At 50.3% G+C, this 27,450-nt stretch overlaps 8 protein-coding genes across 8 annotated transcripts; 3 read left to right on the top strand and 5 right to left on the bottom strand.

Moving 5' to 3' along the window:
• Nucleotides 1-3,767: 3,767 nt before the first annotated feature.
• Nucleotides 3,768-4,430, top strand: HO133_006389 (uncharacterized protein; the record flags this gene model as incomplete). The annotated part of the gene is made up of 1 exon (XM_037297287.1): nucleotides 3,768-4,430. One exon carries the CDS (start codon nucleotides 3,768-3,770, stop codon nucleotides 4,428-4,430), a length of 663 nt encoding a protein of 220 aa, XP_037147412.1.
• A 1,506-nt stretch (nucleotides 4,431-5,936) lies between these two features.
• HO133_006388 (uncharacterized protein) lies at nucleotides 5,937-8,628 on the bottom strand (the record flags this gene model as incomplete). Its single annotated transcript, XM_037297286.1, has 3 exons — nucleotides 5,937-5,984; nucleotides 6,035-6,444; nucleotides 6,507-8,628. 3 exons carry the CDS (start codon nucleotides 8,626-8,628, stop codon nucleotides 5,937-5,939), a joined length of 2,580 nt encoding a protein of 859 aa, XP_037147411.1.
• A 4,248-nt stretch (nucleotides 8,629-12,876) lies between these two features.
• On the top strand, nucleotides 12,877-13,789 carry HO133_006387 (uncharacterized protein; the record flags this gene model as incomplete). The annotated part of the gene is made up of 2 exons (XM_037297285.1): nucleotides 12,877-13,117; nucleotides 13,179-13,789. The coding sequence occupies 2 exons, from the start codon at nucleotides 12,877-12,879 to the stop codon at nucleotides 13,787-13,789; spliced, it is 852 nt and encodes a 283-aa protein (XP_037147410.1).
• Nucleotides 13,790-14,315: 526 nt separating this feature from the next.
• On the bottom strand, nucleotides 14,316-15,063 carry HO133_006386 (uncharacterized protein; the record flags this gene model as incomplete). Its single annotated transcript, XM_037297284.1, has 2 exons — nucleotides 14,316-14,917; nucleotides 15,015-15,063. The coding sequence occupies 2 exons, from the start codon at nucleotides 15,061-15,063 to the stop codon at nucleotides 14,316-14,318; spliced, it is 651 nt and encodes a 216-aa protein (XP_037147409.1).
• Nucleotides 15,064-15,613: 550 nt separating this feature from the next.
• Nucleotides 15,614-17,029, top strand: HO133_006385 (uncharacterized protein; the record flags this gene model as incomplete). The annotated part of the gene is made up of 5 exons (XM_037297283.1): nucleotides 15,614-15,778; nucleotides 15,845-15,971; nucleotides 16,019-16,142; nucleotides 16,196-16,647; nucleotides 16,713-17,029. The coding sequence occupies 5 exons, from the start codon at nucleotides 15,614-15,616 to the stop codon at nucleotides 17,027-17,029; spliced, it is 1,185 nt and encodes a 394-aa protein (XP_037147408.1).
• A 756-nt stretch (nucleotides 17,030-17,785) lies between these two features.
• Nucleotides 17,786-18,694, bottom strand: HO133_006384 (uncharacterized protein; the record flags this gene model as incomplete). The annotated part of the gene is made up of 2 exons (XM_037297282.1): nucleotides 17,786-17,871; nucleotides 18,280-18,694. 2 exons carry the CDS (start codon nucleotides 18,692-18,694, stop codon nucleotides 17,786-17,788), a joined length of 501 nt encoding a protein of 166 aa, XP_037147407.1.
• A 1,845-nt stretch (nucleotides 18,695-20,539) lies between these two features.
• HO133_006383 (uncharacterized protein) lies at nucleotides 20,540-22,953 on the bottom strand (the record flags this gene model as incomplete). Its single annotated transcript, XM_037297281.1, has 5 exons — nucleotides 20,540-20,989; nucleotides 21,113-21,223; nucleotides 21,272-21,856; nucleotides 21,915-22,218; nucleotides 22,268-22,953. The coding sequence occupies 5 exons, from the start codon at nucleotides 22,951-22,953 to the stop codon at nucleotides 20,540-20,542; spliced, it is 2,136 nt and encodes a 711-aa protein (XP_037147406.1).
• Nucleotides 22,954-23,423: 470 nt separating this feature from the next.
• Nucleotides 23,424-25,950, bottom strand: HO133_006382 (uncharacterized protein; the record flags this gene model as incomplete). Its single annotated transcript, XM_037297280.1, has 2 exons — nucleotides 23,424-25,422; nucleotides 25,748-25,950. The coding sequence occupies 2 exons, from the start codon at nucleotides 25,948-25,950 to the stop codon at nucleotides 23,424-23,426; spliced, it is 2,202 nt and encodes a 733-aa protein (XP_037147405.1).
• Nucleotides 25,951-27,450: the final 1,500 nt, after the last annotated feature.

The following is a 27,450-nucleotide window of genomic DNA, read 5'->3' as shown; positions in this document are numbered from 1 at the left end:
AAGAGTATTAGAGAGATGTTGGTAGAGGCGAAAGAGTGCTTCCTTCGGCACTGCTTCCCAGGTAGCAACAAGTCGTAGCAACAGTCGGCAAAAGCGCCAACGCCAAGAGAGGCACGGGAAATATTAGTGTCAGATTAAACATAGTGCAGTTCGTATCTAAGGTAAGGAAAAGTAGGCCGGCTATCCTTAGTCTTTGCTGTTCTCGTACCGTAATCTCGTAGAGTTAGAATCTCGTGCTTACGCGGTCGGTTGGTAGTCTGTTCGCCAGGCAGGTGCCGTTCCAGCCTCCAGCCCCTGAATTCTAGCGCAATACCGTATCATACACTAGCGTGCTCGCATGGGAGACAAGAATATCTGAAACTTCACCAAAAGCTGGTCAGACGTTAGTGAAACTTGGCATTCTTCAGCCCTGCATGTTCTTGCGCATCATTATCAAGACTCCAGATTCCGCACAACCACGACTTGTTCTACCTTCAAAATACTCATCAATGAACGCTGTCGAAATCCTCTCAATTGTAACTGGCATTGGGACTGGGAAATCTGAAACTGAGAAGCCTCCATAGCCGAGACCGATGTAATCCTTCTAATTTGACCTTCCACTTCGGGACCATGTTTTCCTTTGAGGCTTTATGTACCTTTTACGGCTGATGCCATTCTCCACAACCCGAAAACCCATCTCGAGATGATTTTTCTCTTACGAGACCGAGTCCGTCCTTCGAGACCGAGATGGACCTTCGGGGCTGATACGATTCTCCACAAACCAAAAGCCCATCACGAGATGGCTTCATCTCACGAGTCCGAAGCCATCCTTCGAGACTAAGGTCAACTTCGGTACCGATGAGCTGCTGTGATATCGACACAGAACGGCTTTCTGAATCAAGCCGTGACCACTGACGAGACCAATAAATCCTGCGAAGCTGACGCAATTTCCTTAGCCGAATACTTTCATCGGGATTGATGCAACTCTGCTTGCTAAAGACGTCCGTGCCCACCGGCCAGGCCGACGGTGTCCTTGACCATAGAACTTGCTGTTCGAAGATCGTGTTGTCCCTCGAGGCTGACGCTGTCTTTGGTATCATAGCTCAATTGCACTTTTCGAACGTTCTTGTACCGGACTGTTTGCTGTGTCTCATACCGCTCTCTGCTGCGCCGCACGACTGACTCAAACAAGCAAAGTCTCGCAACAAGGCTGTTGACTGTCATTTTAGTCTCGTTTGCCCGTGAAGTCTGGCTTAAACTTGATCGAAATCACTTTCTAACTTAGGGGAGATGTTTGGTCGCTGCTGCGACATTGTCTCTCCCAGCGTTTAACACGAAGCACATGCAAGTCCATAACGAATAGGGAAAGAATAGTAGAGTCATAGATGTTCAGATTTCATCGATCTTGAAGAAGGCTGAGTGCGAAATGGCAATGACTTTCGGCGTAGCAACAAATGTCTTCACCAATGCAATAAAATTTACGGGGACATACTTTACTTCTGCGTGGTGGTCTCAAGGTTCTAAGAAGGCTCTAAGAAGGCAGTATACTTGGTGTAGAAACCGATCGGTTTGCTAATATAGTATAGGTACTGACAAAGACTCTAGAAGCCTTCCTCACTATTTCATGACAGTCAAATAAGAACAGATATAACGCAGATTATCCTCCAATCTGGGGAAATCCAGTCGCAACCTTCTCAACTTGTGATATCGTGTCTAGATTAGCCCTGACCACTACGTGCCGCGCCGTGAGAGCGGAGATTTGTTCCTTCCACTCGATATGTATTCCACGGATGCTCTGAACCGAGGCCAGACCCTGCCTAGCTTCCTGCTTGCGGTGCCCGAGAAGAGTGCCCATCTTTTCCTTCCAGATCCTGACCGTACACTGGAGCCCAGCACTCTCCCTCCCCTTCGCAGGCCCGACGGAGATCCTGTCCTTGAATGTCCCTTCACCTTGATCAAATGCTTCAGATGACTTGCCGTCCCAAGCAAGTGAGAATGGACGCAGCGCAGTATGGAACATTTTCGGATCACAGGAACACGGCCGAAAGGAATAGTGCAGGAGATCGAAGAGCTTGGGGCATCTATCGACCCGGAACGCCAGTTAGAACCCAGCAATCTGAACAGGGCACCGGCCAATGACATGGCAACTCAGACGTAAAAATTCCAGTGGGGATAAGGATTGGAGAGCTCGTGTCGGCAAAAATTTCCTTTTCAACTTCGCAGGATCATCGCGACTGGAGCAGAGCTTGACAGTACTCCGGACATTGAATACCAAGCACAATTCTGCGTCGAATCTGTACAAGCAGCCTTGGATTGGGACAAAAGCTCACAGATTGGGTTCCACTTTGCTTTCAGTGGTCTGAACGTAGCCAGCTGCGCAGATCAGGGTGATCCTGTATGGTTCGTGGTCAATTCGATTATTTGTGGGCTTGATGGAGCAGACAGGAAGCTGCAAAACTCTCGTGTATCCCTCTTCGCCCGTGTCTTGGTCTCAAGGTCGCTGTACTACCACGCTTAGCCAGCTTATATCATCTATGTCAAAACAAAGCGCAACTGGCCAAACTTTCCTCTACCGACCGATTTGTCTTGCGAAGACACTAGCAATCGCAGTACTTCAGTACCATGCAACACCTTGGCTCAGTATGTCTTGAAGGAGCGACAGCTTGTACTTTTTCGGACCGGAGAGCATGTAGTTGCTCCAGCCATGGGAATTGACTTCGTCACCCCATCTCAGCGTGAAGGTCAGAGGCCAAACCGGACAACAACCAAACACTTACACTGATCCCTTGCCCAAACTCGCCCGGAATAGTCTGCTATTCAGTCTCGCCGTTGTCTTCCTTGGATTCGGCTACTCATCAGCTTTAGCAAGCTTGTAGCAACCCACCAATCTCATCAACGGCCAAGAAAGTTACACCGAGTTCTTCATCGCTAGGAGACTATCCCGATCATACTATATGTATGTAGGCCTAAGATGTTATAGCATCATCGAACAGCTGGTCGAATGCAATTTTGAATGTGGAGATGATTTCAATAACCTCCAGCTGCAATCCGCAATCGACACGGAGGTGGTTTGCCCATCGGAGGCGCTCGAACAGGAACTACGTGGACTCTACCATGATCCCCGACGTTTCTTCATCCCACAGAAAATCAGAGATATTGACTTCATTGCACCCTCCGCGTGTCCAAAGGTCGAATGTCCACGTCTAAAATACCCACCCAAAACCTTAATCTATCACTAACCAGACAACAGTCAGTCCACTCGCATTACAGCAGCTGAGCCCTAAAGCAGATCCGCCACGGACACAAGTTTGCCCAAGGCACACTCAGTAAATTCTGAAAGTCGCCTCATTCTCCAATCAAGCCTTTTCAAGACTTTGCGATGACATCTGATAAAGATGAGTACATCATTCTGATTCTTGGTCTCCGGGGATTGTCTAGAAAAAGCCTCATCTCAGCAGAAGATGCACGGAAGCTGCCTGGAACATGTGTCACCGCTATATCTGCCTCCAAGCTACTCAACCCGGATGCCTCTATCCAGTGACTGTAAAATTTTGGGGCACTGGCTTCACTGACGACAATAAGACCGCGCATTTCATGCCATCATTGAGGGCATCGGAAGCGCCGAGACATGCATATCTCACGCGTTCCCTTGCATACCGCACCCTTGACTTCGCCTTCTTATATCTCTCTGCCTCGAACCCAAGCATTTCCATTAAATTTCAGGTTCAATAACAATAAAGCCAATAGTACTGCCATTCACCATATCTAAGCCGCTTCTCCTATTCACAATGCTCAGTCGCGCCAGCTTTCCCACCTCTCCCTTCAGAAGGGCGTACGAGACAAAACCGCGCCTTTTCACTCACGGTGGCTCATCTCCGCTCTCGAACCTTCATCGTCTCGCTCCAGGCAGCCCGTCTCTCCCACGCATCACTGGAAACGCAACCAGACGCCCTCTCCTCCTCAACACAACCCCCCTTGCCGAACCCCAGCGTGCCCGACGTGCCTCCCTCTCCCTCTGGCCATCCGGCAGCGCGAAGCCCGTCGAGCAGCGCGTCAGCGAAGCCTATCACCGCTACAGCCATCTGAACGATCGCGAACTCCTGCTGCTATATCTCGACAAGCAGGATGAGGCGTGGGGGAAACACTCATCTCGCGTCGCTATGCCGAGCTGGGCGGATTATGCCCGGTGGGTTGTGAAGGGTGGCTCTTTGCTTTATCTGTTTTACTATATAGCGCCGGCGATTGTAGCGGCGGGTGAGAAAGCCGGGAAGCAGACGGCCCTGAATTGGAACACCATGACGACGACTCAGCGTCATATATACAACAAGGTCGTGGAGATTGAGAAGCGCTTGGATAAGGAATCTGGGATGGCTCCACAGGGAACTGAGGGCGCAGATGTCGAGGAGAAGACCTGCATCCCTCATTCCCAAAACCCCCTTGGTAATCCATAGACCCAACCATCCCTCCCAAACGGACAACCCCCCCAACTCACACGCCCAACCCCACCCTCTTCGACCATCCCAAGCTCTCCCTCTCTCTCTCTCTCTCTCTCTCTCTCTCTCTCTCTCTCCATCTCTCTCTCTCTCTCTCTCTCCCCTCCCTCTCTCTCTCTCTCCCTCTCTCTCTCCCTCTCTCCCCTCTCTCTACCGCGTGCTCCAAATAGCGCATGCCTGCAGAACCGATCGATGACCGCAAAAAGAGAAATCCGCACCTCTGGCCCCCCAACCCCAGCCCCACCCCCACCCCCATCACCATCCACCCACCCCGCCACATCTCCCAATCTCAAACCCCAGTGCACAAGCCGCCCGCCTCAACCTCTCAAAAAAATCAAAAAAAAAAAAAAAAAAAGACACACACGAGAGATCCAGCCGAGAAGGGTAGGACGGGCGCCCGAACAGCATAAACCCCCTAGCTTGAAAATTGTAGAGGAGAGGAAAAACCGAGCCGCTGCTCATGGGATGGGCATCTTCTCGTAGCATAGCGGGGGTTGGAAGGTGTAGGGGACGAGGACGGCAGTTGATAGGGCAAATGGATGGGGAGGGCCGGAGGAGGAGAGTCTGCGTCGAGTGAAGGGAGGTGGAAGAGGGCATCTGCGAGAAAGGAGAGGAAGGGGAGAGGGAAAGGTGAGGAGGCTTTGCTCATCGGAGGTGAAAGTGAACCAGATCTGGCAGCGAATGAGGATCCTTGTAGCAGTAAAGAGTGCATCGAGGAAAGATCGTTCCCCACGAGACGACCGGACTTGCAATCACGAGTGTGGCCCCGTACTCGCAAACTGCAGGCATAGAAATGACAATCGAATCGTTCTGGCACGCTTATTGGATTGCTCAAAAGTCATGTTTCATTTCCATTAATTCCTTCCCTACTTCCGGACCTGAAGGACCATCGCATCTCGTCACCCTAAATGTAAATGTGAAACTCTCACACGTCAAAGACACGCTAGCTCGCTTGCTTCATTTCAATACCTTTCCCTGTAATAACACGACCTGACTTGCTTGCTTGCTTGCTTGGAGAAGAATTGAGGAGACCTTATGCATTCCCTAAACGCTCGATAGAAAAAGGAAAAGATGCGAGCGAGCTTTTTGTGCGAGAGCGACGAGCGAATATGGTAGTGTACCGCCGGTAGCTTCGACCAAATCTATGATCCGAACTCCAGTGCATGTCGTATCGATGCATAGGGTAGAGAGATGGAAAGGTGTATAGTGTGGAGTCGTCAGACCTTAGATGGCTGATCTTAGAGCAAGGAGCCGTGACCAGCCCGGTCCTTGCGAAGTGGAGGACGTGGAGGTTGTTGTGTGGCATTACGTGACATTGGCCTTCGGTTCTCATCTAGATATAAAGTGTCGCCCTGGTTGCTGTATGAAAGGTCAAGTGGTGATTGCACGGAACAGACGAGTGCGTTCCAACCTCAGGAATACGAATAGCATGCTCGAAAAACCGTGCCAGAGGTGATGCATTCATCAGAAGAAGTGTGTGTAGACTTTAGACTCGGCGTGTACTTCCATTTCCTGAAGTAAGGTAAGCAATGGCAAATGATCAGCATGCTAAGGATACATACCATCTTGAAAGTGTTCAGCTCCTCCTTGATCTGTTGAGCAAGGAGGGGCGTCAAGCGATTGCATGTAGCAATCTCACCTCGTCTATCATACTCCCCTGGTGGCCAGGTGTCGTGGAATTGTATGCGAGGGCTGAAGCTGATATTGCGGGCTGCAAGACTGCGTGGCGTGCCGGGCAAGCTTTTCGAATCACTACTGGTGAAGTTCGCTAAAGACAGAAAATACTCTTCTCCTTCTATATTGACTGAATCGGTCTTTCTGTGTCCGGACCGTGGAGCATGTTCATCGATGGGCGTGGTTGGAGCGCTAGAGTGAGGACTGTCGTTAAAGTGAGGAATCTGAGGGAGATTGAAGTCGGGGGTCTTTGTATCAACAGGTCTTGCGACAGGAGAAGCCTGGCCTGAGTCCGTGCCTGCCGATGACATGTCAGCAATTTTCTGTATGTTTTATTGGAATGGTAGAGCTTGAGCTTACGTTTAAGGATGCCTTTCTTGACCGCCGCCAAAACCTTTGCACGCTCCTCTTCTCCCCCAACGAGGCTACGCCTTCCCCGTGAGCTGTCCGGTCGTGAACTGCCTGGTCGGTCACTGAAGGAGGTCCTCGGCTCTGAAGCCATGTGTGCAGCATCCATGGAGTTTCTCTCCAATTTTGGAAATCCAGTACCACCTCCAGCTTGGTCATGTGGGTCGGCGTTGACATTGACCTTCTCTCGCTCAGCCTCGACTGTTACCATCGAAACTTGAGCCATGCTGACTTCTGGCACAGCCGAGTCTGCAGCGGGTACGCCCACAACAGACTTTGGTCTGAACAACCCGACCAACGAGCGAGAGCCTTTTTTCATGCCCTTGCCCATTTTTCTGATCATTACTGATGCTGAAGAAGCAGTCGAGGATATCGACAAGTTATCTGTCGATCCAGTGAAAAAATGCCCTTGCCCGGAATAGATGCCTTCTCCAAGGCCAGCTGCCTCTTGTTTCTGAATCTCAGCTGCTTGCAGAGCTTCTTGTTCGTCCGCGTAACGATCTTTCCGTAGCTTAGCACGCTCATTTGAGGCAGCGGCAGCACTGTTCTCGGCAGATGCCTTTCGAAGTTCAGCCGCACTACCAAAAGAAAAGGCTCGCCGTAACCTCGACGATTTGCCTTCCTTCTTTCCCTCTTTCTTATTGAGCGCAGCCAAGTGCTGGGCTGCAGCACTCTGAGGTATTCCAGTGGGAGTCGTGCTAGTTTGGGCGACGATCGGTGCCGCTGGCAGCAGTGGTTCTGGAGCGGCAAAAGTATGCTCAGAGGAGGGCACCTCAGGGCTCGTTGCCATCGGCTTCGAAAGAGGTGAAGGGCTGGTGAGCCTCTTGTTTGCTTCAGACGATCCTCGCGCAGGGATGGTTACGACCTTGGCTTCGTTCCTTGCAATCGGAGTAGCTTCTTGTGCTGTGGTAGGAGCAGAAGATGGTAGTTCGAATCGCTTAGCCCCTGATGACTTCGGGGCAGAGCGACCCGAAACAGAACTCTCATTGCTGCCACTACGACCATGGGATGAGGTCGGTCTCTCTACTGCAGGTGTTGTTCGAACTTCCTTCCGTTCCTGTGGTGATGGACCAGCAAGCATTGCTGCATAAGACTTTGTCGGGCCTTGTTGCTGTGGTGGCCCTGCTTCTGACAGTGGGATTGCAAAGTCTTTAGCTTCCATGCTGCTGATGCTCCTTCTTCGGTATCTCTTTGCCAGGTCTGCCGAAGCTTGGCGCTCCCTTTGCAAATTCAGATCATCTTTACTAACGAGCCTTGGCGGTGCTCCAACGTTGTAGTCATTCACAGTAGGCGATGAAGCGGTTTGAGCGCCACGGTACGATGGGTACGATGTTAAAGATGGAGTACTGCTTGTCTGTGTAGGATGTGTATAGAGGTGACCGACAGTTGCCATGCCCGAACCCGACGGCAATGCAGATCCACCTTGGCCTTGATTAGATGTGGTCAATGGTCCGGATGTCTCCGCACGCCGGTGATTCCGTCGATAGCGATCTGGCGACGATTTGGCCACAGTGGCATAAGAAGCTGTTTGTAGAGGCGGAAGGCTGAGATCAGCCGTGGAGAGAGGCCTAGAGGCCAGTTGTGGCGGAACAGAGGTAATGGCTGGAGCGTTGCCGTCGGAGAGGGTCTGCTGGCGTGAGTTGTTGCTATTAGGAGCACTCAATGGTGTGGAGGCTGTGGTGAGTACTGGTGGGCGAGGTCGATTAGAAATGGAGGGGCTCTGTTGTGACGCTTGCTGAGCAAGAGGTACTGATGGTGCAGATGCCGTTCTGTACTCAAGCCGTGGAGGTGGTACAGCTGTAGGGTGCTGCCGGAGTGGATTGGAACCGTTAGGCAGTAGTGATGGACTGGAGAAGCCATATGGGGACACCGGCGAGGTCGATGTATGTCCTCTATAGCTCCCAGCTGCCATTCCACCGACCGAAGTGTTGTAGATGTTTCTAGGCATTTGGGAGTTTCGTTGATGTTGCTGGCCTTGTGACCCACTCTGAAACGCTTCCGAAGATGAAGGGCGCGTTTGGAGCATCGTCATCGTCGATGTTGGCGAAGGATAAGCCTGCACCATAGCAGCCATCATGTACAACACCCGTAACGACGTTCGAGATCTCTATGACAGCAATGAAAGCTTGACAGGACGATGTAGAGGTATCTTGGCTGAGGAGTAGAGGATTTGGTTGTGAATAAGGGGACGGGTCGTCGAATATGTCTGAGACACGAGCAGGCGTCAGCAATGGCAGTCTAGTTGTCGAGCCAAATACTCTTTGAAGTCTCAAGTCATGTAGACGCTGTGCAATTGTGGAAATGGAAGTCGGGAATGTGCTTCAAGGGGTTTCGAATAATTTCTCTGGGTGAGGGTGCACGTACACGAGCGGTGGCAAAGTGATCACTGAAGGAGCGTTGTGTTATAGCAAGGCATGAGACTACTATGATAAGGCGTGGATGGAAGCGGCCGTGATCGTGAAGGTCGTGAAGGTCGATGAGGCCGTTTGGTTGGTCAAAAGAATGGAAAAGATACTGACTGTACCGTGTTCTTCGGCGGTAGATTAAAAATCGTTGAGGTATGTGCCAGGCCAGGCAAAGGGCAAGGAATGGGCGAGATGAATTGCTCTTCGGACAGGAAGAAGACTCAATCATTCATTCATCATCTCGACTAGCTGATTGGCAAGTCGAGAAGTTGTTTGAGGTATTCGTAGAGATGGTGGAGGAGGGTTGAGTTAGTTGGTACCCCTGGAGCGTACAGATTACGGTTACGAGTTACCCGTAGCGGAAAACAGAATTGGAACTGGAATGGAAAACGCGAATTAGGAGTCGATGGAAAGGAACAAAGTGTGGAGTGTGAAGTCGCTGTCAGCGTTGAATGACTTGCACGTCACGTCTGTCAGATATGAGGAGAGCAAGATAACTCGGTCGAGATTGAGAGAAGTTGAAGCAAAATAACAGGGCGCCCAAAGTCATGGGTCGGTTGTAGGAATCGCTGATTGGCGGTGCCGGGATTGAGAGCACAGCATGGACAGGGATTAGACTGCTTCAAGTATGGTGAATCTTGCTTTAAAGTGGTAAGACGCGTTTTCATTTTGGCGCACAACTTTCGCTCGTTGGCCTCATTTACAGCAAGTACAGCCTTTGATACCTCAGACCTGCAAGCCACTGTCCACACCTCGACAATTCTCTTCTCCCGTACATGAAACTCCCGATGGATCTACCTATCTAGTAAAATGTCATGTACAGCCTACAGGATTATGACCCTGTTGGAGGCCTCAGCTTGCTTACACAGAATTCTTCAAACCGCTGTTATTTTTATTTTGATTTTTATTTTTTATTTTTCATTTTATACCCCACTGTCTCTAGAGTACAGTGAGTCTGAGCCGCACAGACCGCCCGCGTACAAAACTTATGCAAGCTTCTCCCCCACCCACCACTAATTGGCACCATCTTTCGAAACAAGCAATCTCGACAACTGCTACAGACGACTGGTACCTACCTAGAGTACAGGAGAGCAACCCTTGTTGGCTCAATTTCGCATCAAGGAAGCTAAGATCTCAAATCTTGATACTTTGTCCCTCGCCTCCTCGATGCAAATATCTCCTGGCTCACAGGGTCCACTTCATGAAGCCTCTCATAAAGCTTTTGGTGGTCGTGATGCTTCTCTCGCGCGCGGTAGCCGCAAGATTCGGTGAGGGTCTAGAAGTCCGAGGTCTTTCCTGCAATTCCTATACCTAAGTGTCTCACGTTCCTTTCATCCATCCATACCTTAGACTTCATATACCTACCTAAAGCTACCATGTACGCATATTTGCTATCCGCCACTCCCGCATTATGACATTTCTCATCTGTATGTACTCCATACATTGAACATGATCAATAAATGCGGGGGGCACTTCAACCAATAAATTTTCTCTACCCTGAAGCTGCAGTGTCGGGACCCATTCATGCATTTATGACTGGATAGCGGAAGATCTGCTGAATCCCCCTCATGCACGGTCATTCGGGTCCAAAGACGTTGGACCGCATGCACTCTTATCTGAATTTATGCATGAATAGTCTCAACTGATAAGACAGTGCCTGTGGTCATCACCATTGGCACTTGCCATTTATATTGTAGCACCAACCTACTACAAGCACCCAGTCCTCGGGTCTCGAGACTGCAGCATAGCAACTTACAGTTTCCCTTAAGGGTTGCTTGGCGACGTATCTGATACCATTCATGCCATGCTGGACTGGTGCCACCGAAAGTGCCAAGCCTCGGCAATCTTCGGGTACCAATCCGTAGGGGAAGTCACGGGGGTGTCAGAAGTCATTACCCCCGAGGTTTACCCGGCTACTGCTGACTTCCCCACCAAAACACTACTGTAAACACTCCTAAATAGTCCATCATGGAGCATAATACACCCCCACATACGCCTACTCATAGGCCTCGTCGTCAGGAAGCTACTACTCGTAAGAAAGCCAAATTCTATGAAGCTATTGATACCCGGAAGGACAGCGGAAAAACAATGAAAGATATCAGTATAGAAAAGGATATTGTATATAATACGGGTAAATATTAGGTGAAAATGAGATAGTATTTAGGTTTCCCCGGTACTAGACGATATGGGAAATAGCGTTTTAAACGTCTTTTTAAGATTGATTAATCTATATATGATACTCTACGCGGTGTTAATAATTCTATATATAATTAGAAGTTTAAACGCCAGCTTTAATATTATACTATTTTAATCGCCTTTCATACGCTATAACGATACGCTTTTAAATATATTTAGAATACTTAGATATATAAGTAATAGCCAACTAAAAAAAGTCTTAAAGTCGAATATAGAGAAAAGATTAGAATATGGGTATAAATATAGTCGAGAGCATTATACGATGAATAATTTCTGATATTTTATTATATAGATGAACGAAAAGTATTAAAACGTTAAATTTACATAGTAAGATCGTATATTTCGAGATACTGATATCGCTGAGAACCCTTAAAATATATAGTCTATACCCCCAAAGTAAGATATCTTAATTTATATATCCGCGGATATCTTATAGTATTATAAAGGCAAGCTATAATTCTATTATAACGAGCTTAATTAACCTCAAATTATAATCGAAAAACTCTTAAAACTATATCGTCGTTCAAAGAATAATAACGAAGAAGAATATTAAAAAGCGTATCCGTTAGTAAAAAGCGAATCTTTTCTATAATCCTAATATTTAGTTAACTAGAAATAGTATAATAATAAAGTATTATACTAAATATCAGCTTCCGGACTACTGCGAGAGTATAAATTAACTATAAATTAGATATAGTTATAGTATTCTATAAAAAGATAATAATTTAAATTATGAAATAATTCGGAGTAAAAAGGATATTAAGGTTAATATGGAAAACATCGCCACACAGCTGAAATTCGATAATTGGATTGAGACTCTAGAACACCCTATATAATTATCTAATCTCAATTTAATTAAGATTATTTAAAATCTTCTAAATGAATAGGTTTATTAACGGCAATAAAATGATTAATATAAATATCGTACGATGATTTAGAAGGAATAAGATCGAATTAAATTTAGTGAAATTCAGGCCCGAATTGCTGAAATGCCTTGGCGATGTAGAATGCTACGAGAGGGCAATCACACCAAGCTTATTAAGTCTAAGCTGTGGTAGAAATGTATGTATTTGGGAGGTAGAAATGTATGTATTTGGTGGGAAGCCAGCAGTAGCCGGGTAAACCCCGGGGGTAATGACTTCTGACACCCCCGTGAGTCTCGTCACCAAGACACCAACTCGACCGAGCTTGGGCACGCGTCACTTGGCATCATTCTGGCATAAATTCAAGTTACCCTGCTGTCATTCACTCCTTTTCGGGCCGGTGATGTTAGACTTGAGAGTGGTGTAAAGTGTACAGTTTCTATACGAGCCGGGATCTCATCTTCTGCCCAGATCTCGAAAGCTCCTTGTCCCACACAAGTCTGACCCGAAATCCGATTCTGCTCGAGGCGTGGTTCTTGAGAGCCGCGCGCCTCCTCCAACGTCGTCAACTGGCTACTTAAAGTACATTCGAGTATCAATATTCAATAATCGTGTAAGAAATATGAAAGGTAGCCAGTCAGATTTTGGCACGACAGAATCGTGCCATTCCACCTGTCTGGCATGTTGCAAGTGGCTCGCTTGCTCGAAGACACTGCCTTCGGGCGCAGGCGGCGGGATCCTTCAGGTTTTAGAAATCTCAGCCTCACATGCCAAGAGCGCCGGTCTCAACGTTTTGATCTGACTCCATGACTCCCTTCGCTTTCTACCAACATCTGCATATCTTTCACCTCTTTAAGGATGATGTTTTCTCTGTGTCCGCATTGTGCTCTGGTCTCCTCGCTCGCTATCATTGCGAGAATAGCAAGCGCGGACTCTGGTGCCAATGGCACCTGGCTGTATCCAGATCCTAGCACAACCCCCACTTTTAACTACCTCGACACATTGAACGCCTCCTGGACGTCGGACTTTTCCACACCATGGCTCCATCTCTACTGCGGTGTCATCAATGGCAATTCTTCTTCTCCAGTGCTAGGCGAACGTATGAGCCACTCCTGTTTCCTTTTTGCCCCAACATTCGAGACCTAACACCCACATAACAGTGTATAATCAAACAGCGCCTGCAACAGGTAGTCTGGACTTCCCCCTCAACTATGCGCTCGACCCGTTCAGCTGCCACTTTGAGCTCTCCCGCCAGCCAGCCGTAGGGTTGGGACCTCCGTACGCCCTGAGTGGAACTTTCAATGTCGCCGTTGAAAGCAACGCTAAGCCTGTGACTTGGAGCCAGAACACCGGAATTTCATCGACTGCGGATACCGGTCCGAGCGCCAGCACGAATCCACCATCGACAGCATCCTCCACAACTTCTCCCAAATCTACAGCCGGTGCAGAAGCTAGCGGGAGCAATGGCCTCAGTCAAGGCGCAAAGATAGGCCTGGGGGTTGGAGTGGCACTGGGAGTTCTGGCCTTGATCGCCGCTGCTGCTGGCTTCTTCATGCTCCGACGGCGGAGAAATTCAAGTACAAGACGAACGGAGAATGGCATATCTCATCGAGGCGATCAGAATCTTGCTACGCCTCATCCAAACGCCCCGGGATATGCTACAAGTAAACCGGGGTGGTCGGAGATGCCGGGTGATGCGAAGGTGCATGAAAAGGATAGCGTTCCGGTGCCAAGGCAGACAATAGGGGAGCTGGAGGCACCGAGATACTAGTGCTGGAATTACTGGCTCCGTAGGCTTCCTTCATGAACCGAAGCCCGGTTGCCGGCGCACCTACAATCATGAGCCAATTGATAAGGCGGTATCCTGAGCCATTGACTTTGCCCGGATGAGAGCGCAAGGCATTCCGTAGAGGAAGGTCTTGTCTGGGTATGTGGTCTGGAGTCAGACTTTACGACGCTATCTTGAGAAATTATTCTTTTGTTGTCTACAGTTCAGCGACCATGAACAATTTGGCGAGGAGCAGGGCGGCGTGTCATTGATTCCTCTGTGAATGAACGTTCTATCCGTTCTTTCAATGTAATTATATAGGGGTAATGACTGCAAAGGCAGCTCAAATCTGTGTTTGGGGTCGGTATCTATTTGTATCATAAATAACACATTATCCAAAAGACCTCTATCACACCGACGCTTTTCCTCCCTCCCCAGCCTCGCCCTCTCAACGCCCGAGGTGCGCTTAAGCCCTCTCGACGGTGCGATGGAGATCCTCATCCACAAGCCGCCCGACCAGAACCGCACCCTAGCGCATCACCGGCCCCCTCCCCTCCTTATTCCACCTCACCCGGCTCCGAACCCACTCCACCGCCTCCCTCACCCCCTCCCCCTTCAGCGCACTGACCGGCAGCACCCTACTGTCCCTCACCCCACCGCCCCTCTCGCCCTCAAACACCCTCCGCACGAGCCCCTCCTTGATCCGCACCGTCTCCACGCAGTCCTCCCGATCCTGCTTGTTCGCCAGCACCAGCAGCGGGATCGACGCCGTGCTCGGATGCGACAGCACCGACTCGAGCGTCCGCCGGCACTCCTCCAGCCGCCCGACCGGTCCCGCCCCCTCGCCGCCGCCGCCGCCGAGGTCGTCGCCGATGTCGCAGCCGTCGACGACGAAGACGATGGCGTGGCAGACGGAGTAGTAGCTCGTCCACATGGAGCGCAGGGCGTGCTGGCCGCCCACGTCCCAGATCTTGAGGTACATGTCGTCGAGGGAGACGGTGGCGACGTTTTGGCCGACGGTGGGGACGGTGGGTTTGGCGGGCGCCGGGGTGTCGTTGTAGAGGGATTTGATGGTGGAGAGGAGGGTGGTTTTGCCGGCGTTGTCGAGGCCGAGGAGCAGGATGGAGTACTCTGAACGCGTCCTGTGAGCGGGGATGATGGTAAGGGAAGACGAGGGGTTCCAGTGGAATTGATTGCGCTGAGGAGGGAAGGAGGGGGGGATACATACCTTCTTTAGACGTGGCCCAAAAGTACACGCTTTTGGCTAGGTGGTACATCCTGGTTGGGAAATGTGGTTATGGAAGATCTGCGCAGGGGCAGCTGCTCAAGGCACGGTAGATAGAGAGGCAGCATGCCTCAATTATCATCGTGAAAACATGTTGACGACTTGAAGGGCATGCGTATCTGAACAGGGTTTGCGTATCTGAACAGGGCTACAGTAGGCCCGAAGTCAGCCGGAAGATGTGTAGGGCTGAATCCGAGAAGCTCAAGACCAGTCTTTTCTTTCTCAGCGCCGGTCAGAGTTACATCGGTATGTTTATCTCTCTACCAACGTAACATCGGTCTGATCGCGTAATGGGAGACTCAACTGTCGGCTGCGGAGGACGGCCGGGGAGCCTTGAGGCAGGTAAAGACGAGTGGCGTACTTCTACTCGTCACGAATCTGTATCCGCCCTGATCTACTCCGTCTCTCTGCTTTGTTAGATTTGGGGCACATAGAAAGCATAGAAATCGCTTCTCTACCGGTTCTGTCTCTTTGCTTTCCACTTTCCTTATATCTACGTCTTCGTAAGCAGAGTCGATTCGCAAATTTCCCATAAAGCAAAAATGAGCGTCCAAGCTCGCATCGATGCTGTTGAGAAAGAGCTCCAAGCTTTATCAAAAGATGTAGCCAACGATGAACCAGCACGCCAGAGACTTGTTGGTGTGACTCAGCAAGCGACAGCTATGCTCGAGACCGCTTCCGAGACTATTTGGAAGCTCCTCTTGCAGGTACATCCCTTCATGTCTCGAACCTTACATTGAGCACAAGTTACTCATTATTCTACCAACGATAAGCCACATCTGAGTGCCTCTATCAGGACTGCCATTGAAATGGGTTTAATTGATGCTCTGAACAAGAGCGAAAGCCCCAGGACAGCCACCGAGCTGGCGAGTATCACTGGCGGTGACAAGCTGCTTATTGGTAATATTTCAATGTTGTCCTGGATTTTGGCAGCTCATTTTCTCCAGTCCGCATCCTGAGGCCATTGGCTGCCACGCATATGGTCATCGAGACTGGATATGAGACTTACGTAGCCGGGGCCGTCTCCAAAGCATTGGCCATTCCCGCGCTATCGGGAGGCTTCAAATTCCTGTCAGTCTTGCACCCATCCAAACTTCTGTACAGGAGCTGAGTTTGTCCTGCAGGCACGATGAAGGGGCCCTCTGCTGCAATAAGATGCCCGAGTTCCTCGCTCAGACTGATTACAAGAATCCCGAAGGTCCTATGGGCGTTTTCCAACACGCTGAAAACACTGAGCTACAATTCTTCCCATGGTTGATGCAGAATCCTGCAAAGATCAACAACTTTCTTACGATGCTGGAGGGTTGGCGTGCTGGCAGGGCTCAGTGGTTCGAGATATTTCCCATTGAAGACTCGCTCTTTAAAGGAGCCAAAGAAGAGTATCATGATTCTGCCCTGCTTGTGGACGTCGCTGGTGGCTTTGGATACGACATCCAGACCTTCAAAGATCGCTTCCCGAATCAGACCGGACGTCTTGTGCTACAGGACCAGCCTTCCATTATTGATAATGTCATAGAGCTCCATCCAGATATCGTTCGAATGAAGTATGACTTCTTTACTGAGCAGCCAGTCAAAGGTAAGCACTCGACTGGAGACTTTACGTTTATCATGAAAGCTGTACCCAGAGACTGAAGTCTACAGGAGCTCGAGCTTACTACTTTCGCTCCATCTGCCACGACTGGTCTGACGACAAATGTCGCGAGCTCCTTAGCAACACGGTCGCTGCCATGGAGCCAGGCTATTCCAAGATCCTGATCAATGACTGGGTCTTGCCCGATACCGGCAGTCCCCTCCTCCCGGCTCTCATGGACATCCAGATGATAATCGTGCTTTCTGGCATTGAACGTACGCAGACGCAGTGGAAGGAGCTGCTAGGATCTGTGGGTTTGGAGATTGTCAAATTCCACAGCCTCGGTAAGGAGGTCGAGGGTTTGATTGAGGCTGTAAGGAAGGTGTAGGCAATAGTGACATTGGGGCTGGGTGGAGACCACGCCTAGCATTATGATTTTCAAGCTCTTGTACGTCTGCGGTATTAGTCGCAGATTTACGAATCTGCCATCCGTGTCCCCTTGACGCTCCACAGATTTCAGAGCCTAGCCGGCTCCACTCCAAAGCGAACTCCTACTATCGAAACAAGCTTCATCTATCTCCAGGTAACATTTGATTGACCCCCAGTTTGGTCCCAAATTTTGTGTTTCATCCCATCAATCTCATCTCCCTCCTATCCCACGAATACTTCTATTGGTCGAGATCGGCCACTACCTAGCATAGGTTTAAGTCATCTCGAGAAATAGGAATCAGCGACCGCGCTACAAAGCCAGAAGTGGCCATCGAGACGGCTGACAACTCACTCTTCGCCACTCTGTTGCGAGATTTAAGATCATTGGGCGGTGAAGTGTATCTTCATCGTCACATTAACGAATGTTCTAGGTTGTGTGGTCTACGACAAGCTTGCCGTCCGTCTACGGGTAAAGGACCAATGGCCAAAAGAGTCACCAAAAGGTCGTAGGAGACGTCCTATGACGCTACGCTGACCCAATCGATCCCGACTCTCCTGATTTGGCACAAGGATTCGATACTCGAGAATTGATACCGTTGGGCTCGACAGAAACAGGTTCGATCGATGGAGCGGTTCTCGGCCGTGAGAGCAGCAGCCTTGCTGAACTACACCGCTTCCGTGACGGAACGCGACTGAGTTACCGGCTTCCTGACAACTACCGAGGGGAGGAACCAACGATCTGGTTTTCAAAACGTCCGACGCAGATGTCGGAGGCAAGCGATCCTACTCGAATCTGAATCCCTGATGGTAGCAATACTGGAACGACTGAATCACCAGATGCTGCATTCGAAAGGTATACATTTTTACATTGAGAAGAAAGACAGTCCTACACAAACGCCAAATAATTCCGGCCCTCCCATACCGAACGGAACGCCCTCAACGCCACGCTTTCATATGTACATCACTGACGACGTGCACGCAACATGTACCTCTCGCCGTACCCAAAGATCAGAATCCAAACACCTGTTGCAATCATCACCCCCCTCTCTTACCTACTCCATCACGACCTCCTCCCCCTCAAACCCACACACACCGCCACCACCACCACCACCGCAACCACCATCGAAATCCCCAAAGCCACCACCGCCCTCTTCCAATAAAGCCGCTCCACCTCCCCCTCCTCCACCGGCGGATACAGCCTAAAGACACTTCTCTTCCCAGGCTCCCCCTTCGCCCCCTCCCGACCAGCTTCCAGATCCACCCGCATCGAAAGATCCGTCCAGCTCTCCTTGAAGTGGCCCGCATGCTGCTGCTCCACTTTGCCCGCGGACGGCCGTCGGGGCGAGCTGGGGAAGCCCAGGGCGGCGGGGTCCGGGTCGGGTAGGTGGTGCGAGAGGCGTTGTTGCGAGTAGACCGAGGGGGAGTATTCCGGGGGTGGGATTTGTTGCGTTGATGGTGCTGGTGCGGGTGACGGGGGGAGCGGGATTGATTCGGGGCGGAAGGTGGAGATGCGGTTCAGGGGCGCGATGTAAGCGGGTGGTGCGGTGTCTTCGGTCGCGGTTTGGTAGGTTGGCGGGATGTTGAGGCGGGCGGCGAGGCCGGGGGGAAGGGGGAAGATTGCCATGGTGGGTTTGAGAAGAGTGGGGGCGAGGGTAGGTAATTCAATGTTGAGTTGTGACGGGGAAAGCTTCTAGCGAGCGTTGAGGATATCAAAATTTATGGATTGCAATGCGAAGAATATCTGGAGAAGGAAATCAGGCGTAAGCATGACAGGTATATAACAGAATGACGGATGTAGAGTCAGCAATGAATACGGTAAAATTAATATCGCTCAACATAAGCCTCACTATTGATAGTCATCGTTCTCCTGGGTGTTTCGAGCTTCGGCTAAGCCACCACTCACGATCCTTTGCCCCAAATATCTCAGCCCTAGGATTCTCAGCCTGGAATCCTTTAGCTTGAAACAAAGCCCTTGTGCAGCATTGCGGTAGTACTTGGCGCAATCAAAGTCCAGAACGCTGCTTGTTGTGAAAAAGAGGTCTATATCCATATCGTATTGGAATTGAAGTGTCGCGACTGCGGTCTATCAACACATGAAGAATTATCGCGACGGTCCACAGATGGTCGCGGAAGGCCTGACTTCGGCAATGAGTCTCCCAATGCTTCCTCTTTTGTCGTCGACTCGGCGTGGATTCGATGAAGCTATTATGGGTGGTCGGGAGTAAAGAAATGATCTATTTTAGGATGGTGGATTCGAGAAATCTTCGTTGCAGTTCTCGAGAGAAAAAAGGCGGGATGACCAGCTTGTGGGGTTCCTTCGACAAGGTCAGAGTCTTCGAATGTAGGTTCTGTCGTGTTGCAGCACCCGAAACCCGTTTCGATTCCTCTCACTGATCCAGATGACCAACGACCTCAATGATCACCACCACGATGAATATCGCAATGAGCAAACAAGCCAACAGCATAAAGCAAGCTAGCGTTCTGTTTCTTCGTTCGCCAAGGCGAGCTCGTCGGATAGTACGCTCGACATTGAAGAGAGCGGCTTCGGACTGTCCAGGCCATGGCACAGATGGCCTGGGTGGTGAGTACACTGGTAAAGAAGCGTCGGAATCTGTGGGTTGTGCCTCTAGTACAGTCGCTTCGACGTAGCCAGGTGGTTTGGCTCCTAGTATGTGTGTTGGGCTAGGGTAGACAGGGCTGGAGGTTGGGGAGGTCATCGTTGAGACGTCGAGGTGTTGATTGGATGGTGGAGGGCCGACTTTGGCGTTGGACACGCTGGCAACGCAGAGACAGAGATCAACTGAACGATGTGTGAAGCTCATGAAAGGATTCGTACTTGACATTAGACGTCGCACACTTCCTACAACAGCACATAGACCCCATAATCTATACTGGCCAACTCAACAACGTCTTGAGCCAGCGCCTATCGAGAATGGAGGGTAGCATCCGCAGCAAGGCTTTTCGGGAGCAGTTTTGCGACCTCGTGGGTAGACCTTGCTGCGCCACAATCACAACCACAACCGTTCGAGAAAGTCATCGAATCAGAATCCTGCAATCTAGAAGCCTGAGTATAACATCAAGGCAGTGAGAAACCTAGGATAGATAGGCTGACTGTAGCCTTGTCCAAACGTGCGTGCCAGAATTTCAACGGCTTTCATTGTGCGGCCTCCACGTGCCAGTGCGCGAATTGTACAGCGACATTCTCGTCGCTTATGCGCCCACCCCACTCGTGGCTTGTATTCTATAGCCGAGCCCGCTGCGGCTTAGCTCTTGTGTATTCAGCTCATACTTCTGCTGCGCATCGGAAGTCCCACCGATGTGGCTCTCAGCGATAGGCCTCGTCCGTCCATAGCTGGCAACACACCAGAAATGCTCTTGCTGAAAAAGGATGCTCGCTCGCAGTGAATGTCTGGATGCGGTCGTATCTGGAACAGCTTCTTTCATGTCGTTGTGGCATATTACCCATAGTCTATTCAATGACCCAAGGCTGATCGTTCACCTCCTCTTCGGTCGGGCGTTTCCGTCTTCCAAACAGTCTAGCAAGACCACCCTTTGACGGTTCATATACTTTCTCAATTTCAGTCGTCGGACGGCTGTTAGTTAATCCTTCCCTGCGATCCAAACCTAACGCGACTGCAGGATGCAGCAGGGCGTAGAACGGTATGTACCACTCAGACGGCTCTGGACTCTCGTGCTTCGGACGGAAGACCTCGAATCTTTGACCGCGCTGCTTCCAGGCTTGCTTGCGGTCACGTTTCATTGCGCGTACAATATACTTTTTCTTGTTGTCGTATACCCGGCCAAAGCCTTGAGCCAAGCTGTTGATGTTAAACATGATGAAATAGGTCACTAACGCGACTATTATTACAACGTATATGAGTGCTGTCATGGAGAACTGATCGTTGACGCTCCAAAGAGACTAAAGCTTTATCAGTACGAAAACGGCTCGTATCTTCTGCACGCCTTGACGTGTACTTCGTGGCCCAGAGTCCGACTTTGTGATCAATATGGAGCAGGCACGAATTGAGAAAGACAGACTTACGGTGGTGAATGCAAGCGGAAGAAAGAAGATGCTGACGAATGTGAGCAGCTTGACATTCTCACCCAGCCTTGTTGACGCCCTACTTTCGATTACAGCGCTAGCGTTAAACAGCTTGGTACTTGTTAGCTTCAGCCCCATATATAGAGCTAAGGTACATACAGCGTCCCTCAAGGCTTTCGTCGATGCAAGCTTTTGCCTAAACGATTCCCGTTGGTTCTGCAAAACGCGGTACTGCCTTTCCGCAAAAGCTAATTGACGCTGGTCATGCTCGGGCAGATCTTTCACCCAAGGTAGTCGAGCAGCCTTATACAGCTCCCATTGGGTGATGTTGTCCGTGATACTGAGTTCGAACTCGGACAAGCAGTCGATGGCCCAGAAGTAACGTCTTGACCTCGAGAACGCGCCGTCATCGAATAGTAGGTTGTCGTGCTCTGCTGGCTTCATAAGAGAGTCGCCACCATCAAGTATATAGTCAAAGTAGGATAGAAACTCCGCCCAACGATCAGTTATTCTCTCTAGTCCCTGACCAATAAGATTCAGCTCAGCGCCCGGCTGAGTGAGTCTACCCAGGGCGTAGCCTAAGGCTTGCGCTTTGCCAGGCGATGAAGGACCCATAGGAAAAGATGTATTTTTGTCGTTGAAGAAGCGATCTGGCGCAAGCACAAGCAAAGTCCAATATTGGTTGGTCTTGCTAAGAACATGATCAGGATGTTGTACCGCATCCACAGCCACTGGCGAGTATATCTGGTCAAGGTGGTTAGTCAGTGCTTCAATGACATTCGACATAGAAACATCAACTCACCGTGTAAGCGCATTTGCGGAAATGCCAGCCGAGAGGATGTCCGTATAGAGGACCATGCTTCCAAAACTCCTTGACCTGCCATTCTGTGACTTCACGTATTTCGTAAAAATTGGTGTGAAAACCGTTCCAAGCGTTTGCATAGGGATTCGTTGTGGTACCTCTCCGCTTGGTCTGCAAGTGGTAATCCAAGTGATCCCATAATCCCAGTATCTTGTCTGTGCTCGTAAAGTATGGTATAGGCTGTCGCGGGGCCCTCTTTTCGGTCGGGTAGATGCTTTCGCCAGTAGTAGCCCCTTGATACAATCTAGAACAAGTCAGCGAAAGCCACCGAGGGCGAAATCTTTGCGACCTACATCAACCTCGACCATGGCGCAATCTTTGAGCCTTGAGCTTCGACTTGTAGCTCTGATCCAAAAGCCTGTTCACCTAGCCTGTATAGTCTCGTGCCGTCCGCCGCGTCGAAATCAACCACCATGAAATCATTGCCTGGGTGGGCCCTCAGTTCATTGTCGAACTGACAAAGAAATTCAAGATCCCGCTCAAAAGGTTGTCTGGATGTAGGGTAGCTGTCTATCGGTACTCGGAAAGGACCACTGCTCTTCAGAATATTGGTTTTGAAAAATTTCAGGGGTAGACGGTCATCGTCGGGCATCTTCCAGCAGTCCCCGAGACGGGCTTCAAGTAAATTTGAAAGGGATAGGTTGAAGAAGCGGTCTAATTGGTTGATGCTCCATTGACTATAGGGAATTTTGAGCGCAGTGCTGATGTCTTCTGGCAAGTCATCGCTCGTAGGTGTCCCCTTCCTCGAAGACCGCAAGTTTTCGGCAGAGGTGTTGAATATCTCTGCAGTCCGAGAAGTCTCGCTTGAGGTATCGGCATTGCCACCGAGTCCTTCTGCTTTTCTCCCTCCATTGCTGGTCTGCGTGTGGTATTCCAAGCTCTTGAACCGATCTTCGTGCCCTTCCAGCTTCACTTCGATGCGCTGCAAGACATCCAAAATGTTGTAGAGAACGTCACTGGATCGTATTGGTTCCGTCATCATACAAGGGACTGGCCGACGCGGTCAGGCCAGGCTCCAGCTCGAGACGTTTCATACTTGACTTCTTATCATGCAGCTGGCAACAATAAACTATGTGCTACCGTGGTGACCCAGATAAAACTCCAGGCATGCTTTGCGCATCATTGCTGGTGCCGTCAGCATACGTGACACTGCGATACTTTACTTGTGGCGAAGCTCAAGTCGGGTTAACTGGCTATTTACTTGCTGGAGCCTGGGGTCCAAGTTGTCTTGGCCGGTAGGGCTGAATCCCGGGATACCTTAAGGTACTTTAGGTAGCCTGATCGGGAACGGCCCGCGTCCGACCAATCATTTGACATCTAAGAGACCCTCGAGACCAGGGCTTTGTTCTTTATCATTGCCTCGATCATCGCTCCTTTCATCAATATATACAAGTCAATATACACACAATATATACCCATTATGCACCGCAGAACCCTCCATTGGTTACACTAGTAGTGTAATGACTCCCATGACCATACGCAGAATCCCAAAAGAACAATCCCTAATCTTCTTTCCACCCTGCTGCTTCCCCCTGTGAATGCCACAACGCTCGACCCATTGCCAGCTCCCACGGTCGCTCCAGGCTCGCCACCGCTGCCAAAAGCACTCATGATCAATCCACCCAATCCCGCCTCAGTTGTCTGCGCGCTCGTCAACGGGATCGTCTTCGACCCAACCTGTACCCCCGAAGGTCCCAGCGAGACCACAGTTCCATCAAGCGTCGCTGCAGTCCCATCGAGCGTCGCTGCAGTCCCATCGAGCGTCACGCTCTGTCCACCAACGGCAAATCCAGTCGGTGCAGCGGTAAAGATCTGACCACCTACCGTGAAGACTGATTGCAGAGCGGTTTGTGTGGGGAAAGGGACAGGTTGACCGTCTACGACGAGCACACTGTCATCGGACGGAATGGCGTACGTAGTCCCAGATATTGTTGCTGCGTTTCCGCCTGGGGTGAGAATGGCACCGTTGGCAAGGGTGATCGGTACGTTAGATTGCGGGCGTGGGGATTGCAGGATTGCTCCAGCGCTGCTTGGAAGAGCGTAAGATGTGCCGTCGACAACGATGGTAGAAGACCCGACCGATATGGCATGGCCATCAATGTCACTTTGACTTCCAAGGCTGATGGCACCACTTTTGAATATCGCGCCGCCATTGGGCGCTCTGCTGACAGATTGGCTGTCGATGAAGACTGTATCAGCCGTGCCAGGGGTTGGAATGGCATATGGATTCCCCCCCACGACAACACTATCGGACCCCACGAACAGAAATTTGCCCGAAATCTGCGCCTGACTGCCAGGCGGGTATGTGGATGTACCTATAATCACACCCCCGTTTGCAGCTTTGACCATCAACTGTCCGCCAACAAGGACAGGTGTCGAAGTCGGAAGTGCATGTGTGCTACTGCCTATTACAATCTTGTCTACCCCAACCGAAATTGGCATATTGGAAATCTGCCCTTCATAGCCTGCTGTATATGTTGATTTTCCAATGGCAGCTCCACCGTTCAAGGCTTTTTCGATGGTACTGCCGCCAACAATCAGTGGGGTTGGCGAGGCAAGCACTACTGAAATGAATGGCAAAGGCAACTCAGCGACCCTCAGAGAACTTTGGGGACTGTGACTTGAGTCTGGCGGATCGAAGTTCAAACTTGGGGCTCCCGCTCCATTGTTATTTTTGTTGTTGTCGCCACCACTGCCACCGCCAGGCGGAGAATTGTTGGAGGCTCCAGGTGAACTTTGATTTGGCGGAGATTTTTGGGAGTTGTCTTGTTGGTCTACTGGACCGGAATCTTGGCTTGGCTTTGGGGCTGGCGTTGGGCTCTCTCCAACATTGCCACCCTTTGAAGCATTATCTGCCTGGCCAACGGACCAAGCTGGATCATTGTTTCCATCCGATTGCGTTTCTTTTGATTCAGAGCCGAGATCTGCTGACGCAGTCGGAGGATTCGTTTGCAATGGTCCATTCGCAGAGCCTTTAGGAGGTGGTGTGGGCGAAGCTGGAATATGTGTCGGAGCTATCCCAGCCGCTGGAGCTGCGGTCGCTGATGGGTCCAAGTCCGGCTGTGCGGGCGTTGGAGCTACCATATTCCGCGCCGCGGTTAGTACTCGAGGGGGATCCCAGGACCCATACATGCCAGGAGTGCACGTGCTCCATGCTGGATCAATCCCTCCCAGGTCACTCGGAATTTTGAGGTTTTTTGAGTAACCCTCGTTTGCAGTGTTAGCTTCGTACTCCTGAAATTCTGTGTAATTGATGGCTTGGAACATTGAGGCTGGCTCTGGGCCTGTCTGCGCTTGCATCCACAACGGACCAACATAAGTTGAGAGCGCATCTGATGGATAGGCAATTGTGGTATCGTAAATAGCACCTGTCGTGAAGCTCGAGAAGTAGCCGCAGTCGTAATGGGCATTCAGACCGTGATAGGCTACATAGACCGAAGGAGAGATGCTGTAGAACCGTTAGAAGATGCTGAAAGATGATCAGGGTGGAACTTGCAATGTGAAGTTGCCGGCAACAGTACTGTAGTGACTCGACACTGGTGCAGCAGTAACAGATGAATTCATAGTATTAAGATCCACATGCCAGTATATTATTTGGACGCTGGAAGCATAAATTTCGCAAGTCTTCGAGCAGCACTCCGTTGGGGGTTCGTACAACTTTTCTGTGATGGTGGACATCATAAAGGTGTCCGTCCAAACCGAACCACTGTCGGGGGCAGTCCCAGTCGTGGTCACTGTCTGCAATTCCGCAAGAGCATTATATAATTTTGAACATGAGCAGAATGTTGAGGCAACGGTTCCAGGAGCGTAGCATGGGCCTGAAGCCCAAGGGTTCACCCAAGCGCTCGTCTGTGAATACAGAGCGTGAGTTGAATTGGCTATGTAAGTCGTGTTTGTAGGGAATGGCTTCGTCATCGCTAAGACGCACGAAATCGGTCAGCATGTAGATCTCGAAAACTTTGTACGCCTCGAACATATCGGCATGCAAATGACACCAGAAAAGAAATTCTCGTAAACAAGGCCGGGCAATGAAGAGAAACAGCCAGCCGCCTTTGTGTCCATTAAAGAAGAAGAACACCAATAATCTGATCGCAGCGGGCATTTCAGATCCGATAGGTTCACGGCGCATGTTTTGAGATATCAAAAAGGGTCAACCAACCTGAGGTAAAGCCCACTTGGATGGTTATGAGTGAGAAAAGCACCAAGCGCAAACTCCAAAGGAAAGCCATTACACCAACTCAGAGCCCGACCGACCGAGAGCACAGAGGACATGGTAGAAGAGAAAGAAGAGCGACGAAGGAAGAAGAGCTGAGAGATTGCAGAGCTAGCTGGTCAAAGAAGGACCCGATATTGCGAGATCCCAGCGTACCTCGGTAGTAGCAGTACAGCAGGCAGTGAGGCAAAGCGGCGCGTACTATTTATACTATACACCAAAATCCTTCTGTGCGCTAAGGAGTAGTCTAGTATCGCCATCCTGACCAATGGGATTTTCTCTGAGTAAAACATCTTGGTTCTGACGCGTTGTGTAGGAAACTTTGTGACCTTGACTGTGGTAGGAAGATGGGATGAGAAGGAGGTTGATTCTAGGTCTCCAATATCCGAAATGCCAAGGATATCAACGATATGATTGATTGGTCAATATTATCTGACAAGATCGCTTCGGACTAGCGCGCGGCCTCGCTAAAGACTGGTAAATTTGGGAGCCACATGCTCCATCCTTCCTCGATATCTACGATGTGATTCATACCATTATCCCAAAGCGATGGTGTAGTCTTTGACTTCATCAGGTGCATAGTTGTGGAGATAGAGTTGGACGGACCCATCTACGTCATCGAAGAAGACCGCGTGAATGAATGCAAGCGATTGTTCGATGAGAGAAGGAGTTCTGGAAAAGGGAAGGATCATGAAGGAGTTCATAGATGGATCCGATGCACCGCCACTGAATTCGTGCCATTCCACGAACACGCTTCAAGAATCAATTGCTGGTCGTGGAGTGTTCTGGCCATGACATTCCAGAAGCCAAGGTCATTATCGTTGTTTCATACCTAGACGTATCATGGCATGCTGCCTGGAAATCATCGATTATTACGTCCAGTTACCACAACAGCTGCTGCCTACTCAAGGCGGGCGAGAGCAGGTAAATGGGGCCAGCGCCGCTCGAGCATGGCAACGTCACAACAAAACCTGCCAGCCTAGCGCCCCAACTAGCCCAACCACACTCCAGCCAACCAACCTCTTCACCACGGCAGCCGCACCTCCAGTAAAGACAGTCGGCGCAGGCGTGCTAGCCGTAGCGACATACGACGCATTGGACACGTTATTCCCGATGCCGCCGACGGGGTTACAGAGGGTGTATGAGAGATCCGAGGTGACTATCCCGGCAAAGGATTAGTACTTGGGGATCGATGTAGCTTACTCGAGCCGAAAGGAACAGAAGAAATAGGAGTTCATCATACTTTGAAAGTCAGAGGCACTG

This window comes from Letharia lupina (assembly GCF_014066315.1).
Source record: "Letharia lupina isolate WasteWater1 chromosome Unknown contig_24, whole genome shotgun sequence".
NCBI classification, from domain to species: domain Eukaryota; kingdom Fungi; phylum Ascomycota; class Lecanoromycetes; order Lecanorales; family Parmeliaceae; genus Letharia; species Letharia lupina.
This window is presented reverse-complemented; position numbering and strand designations above follow the sequence as displayed.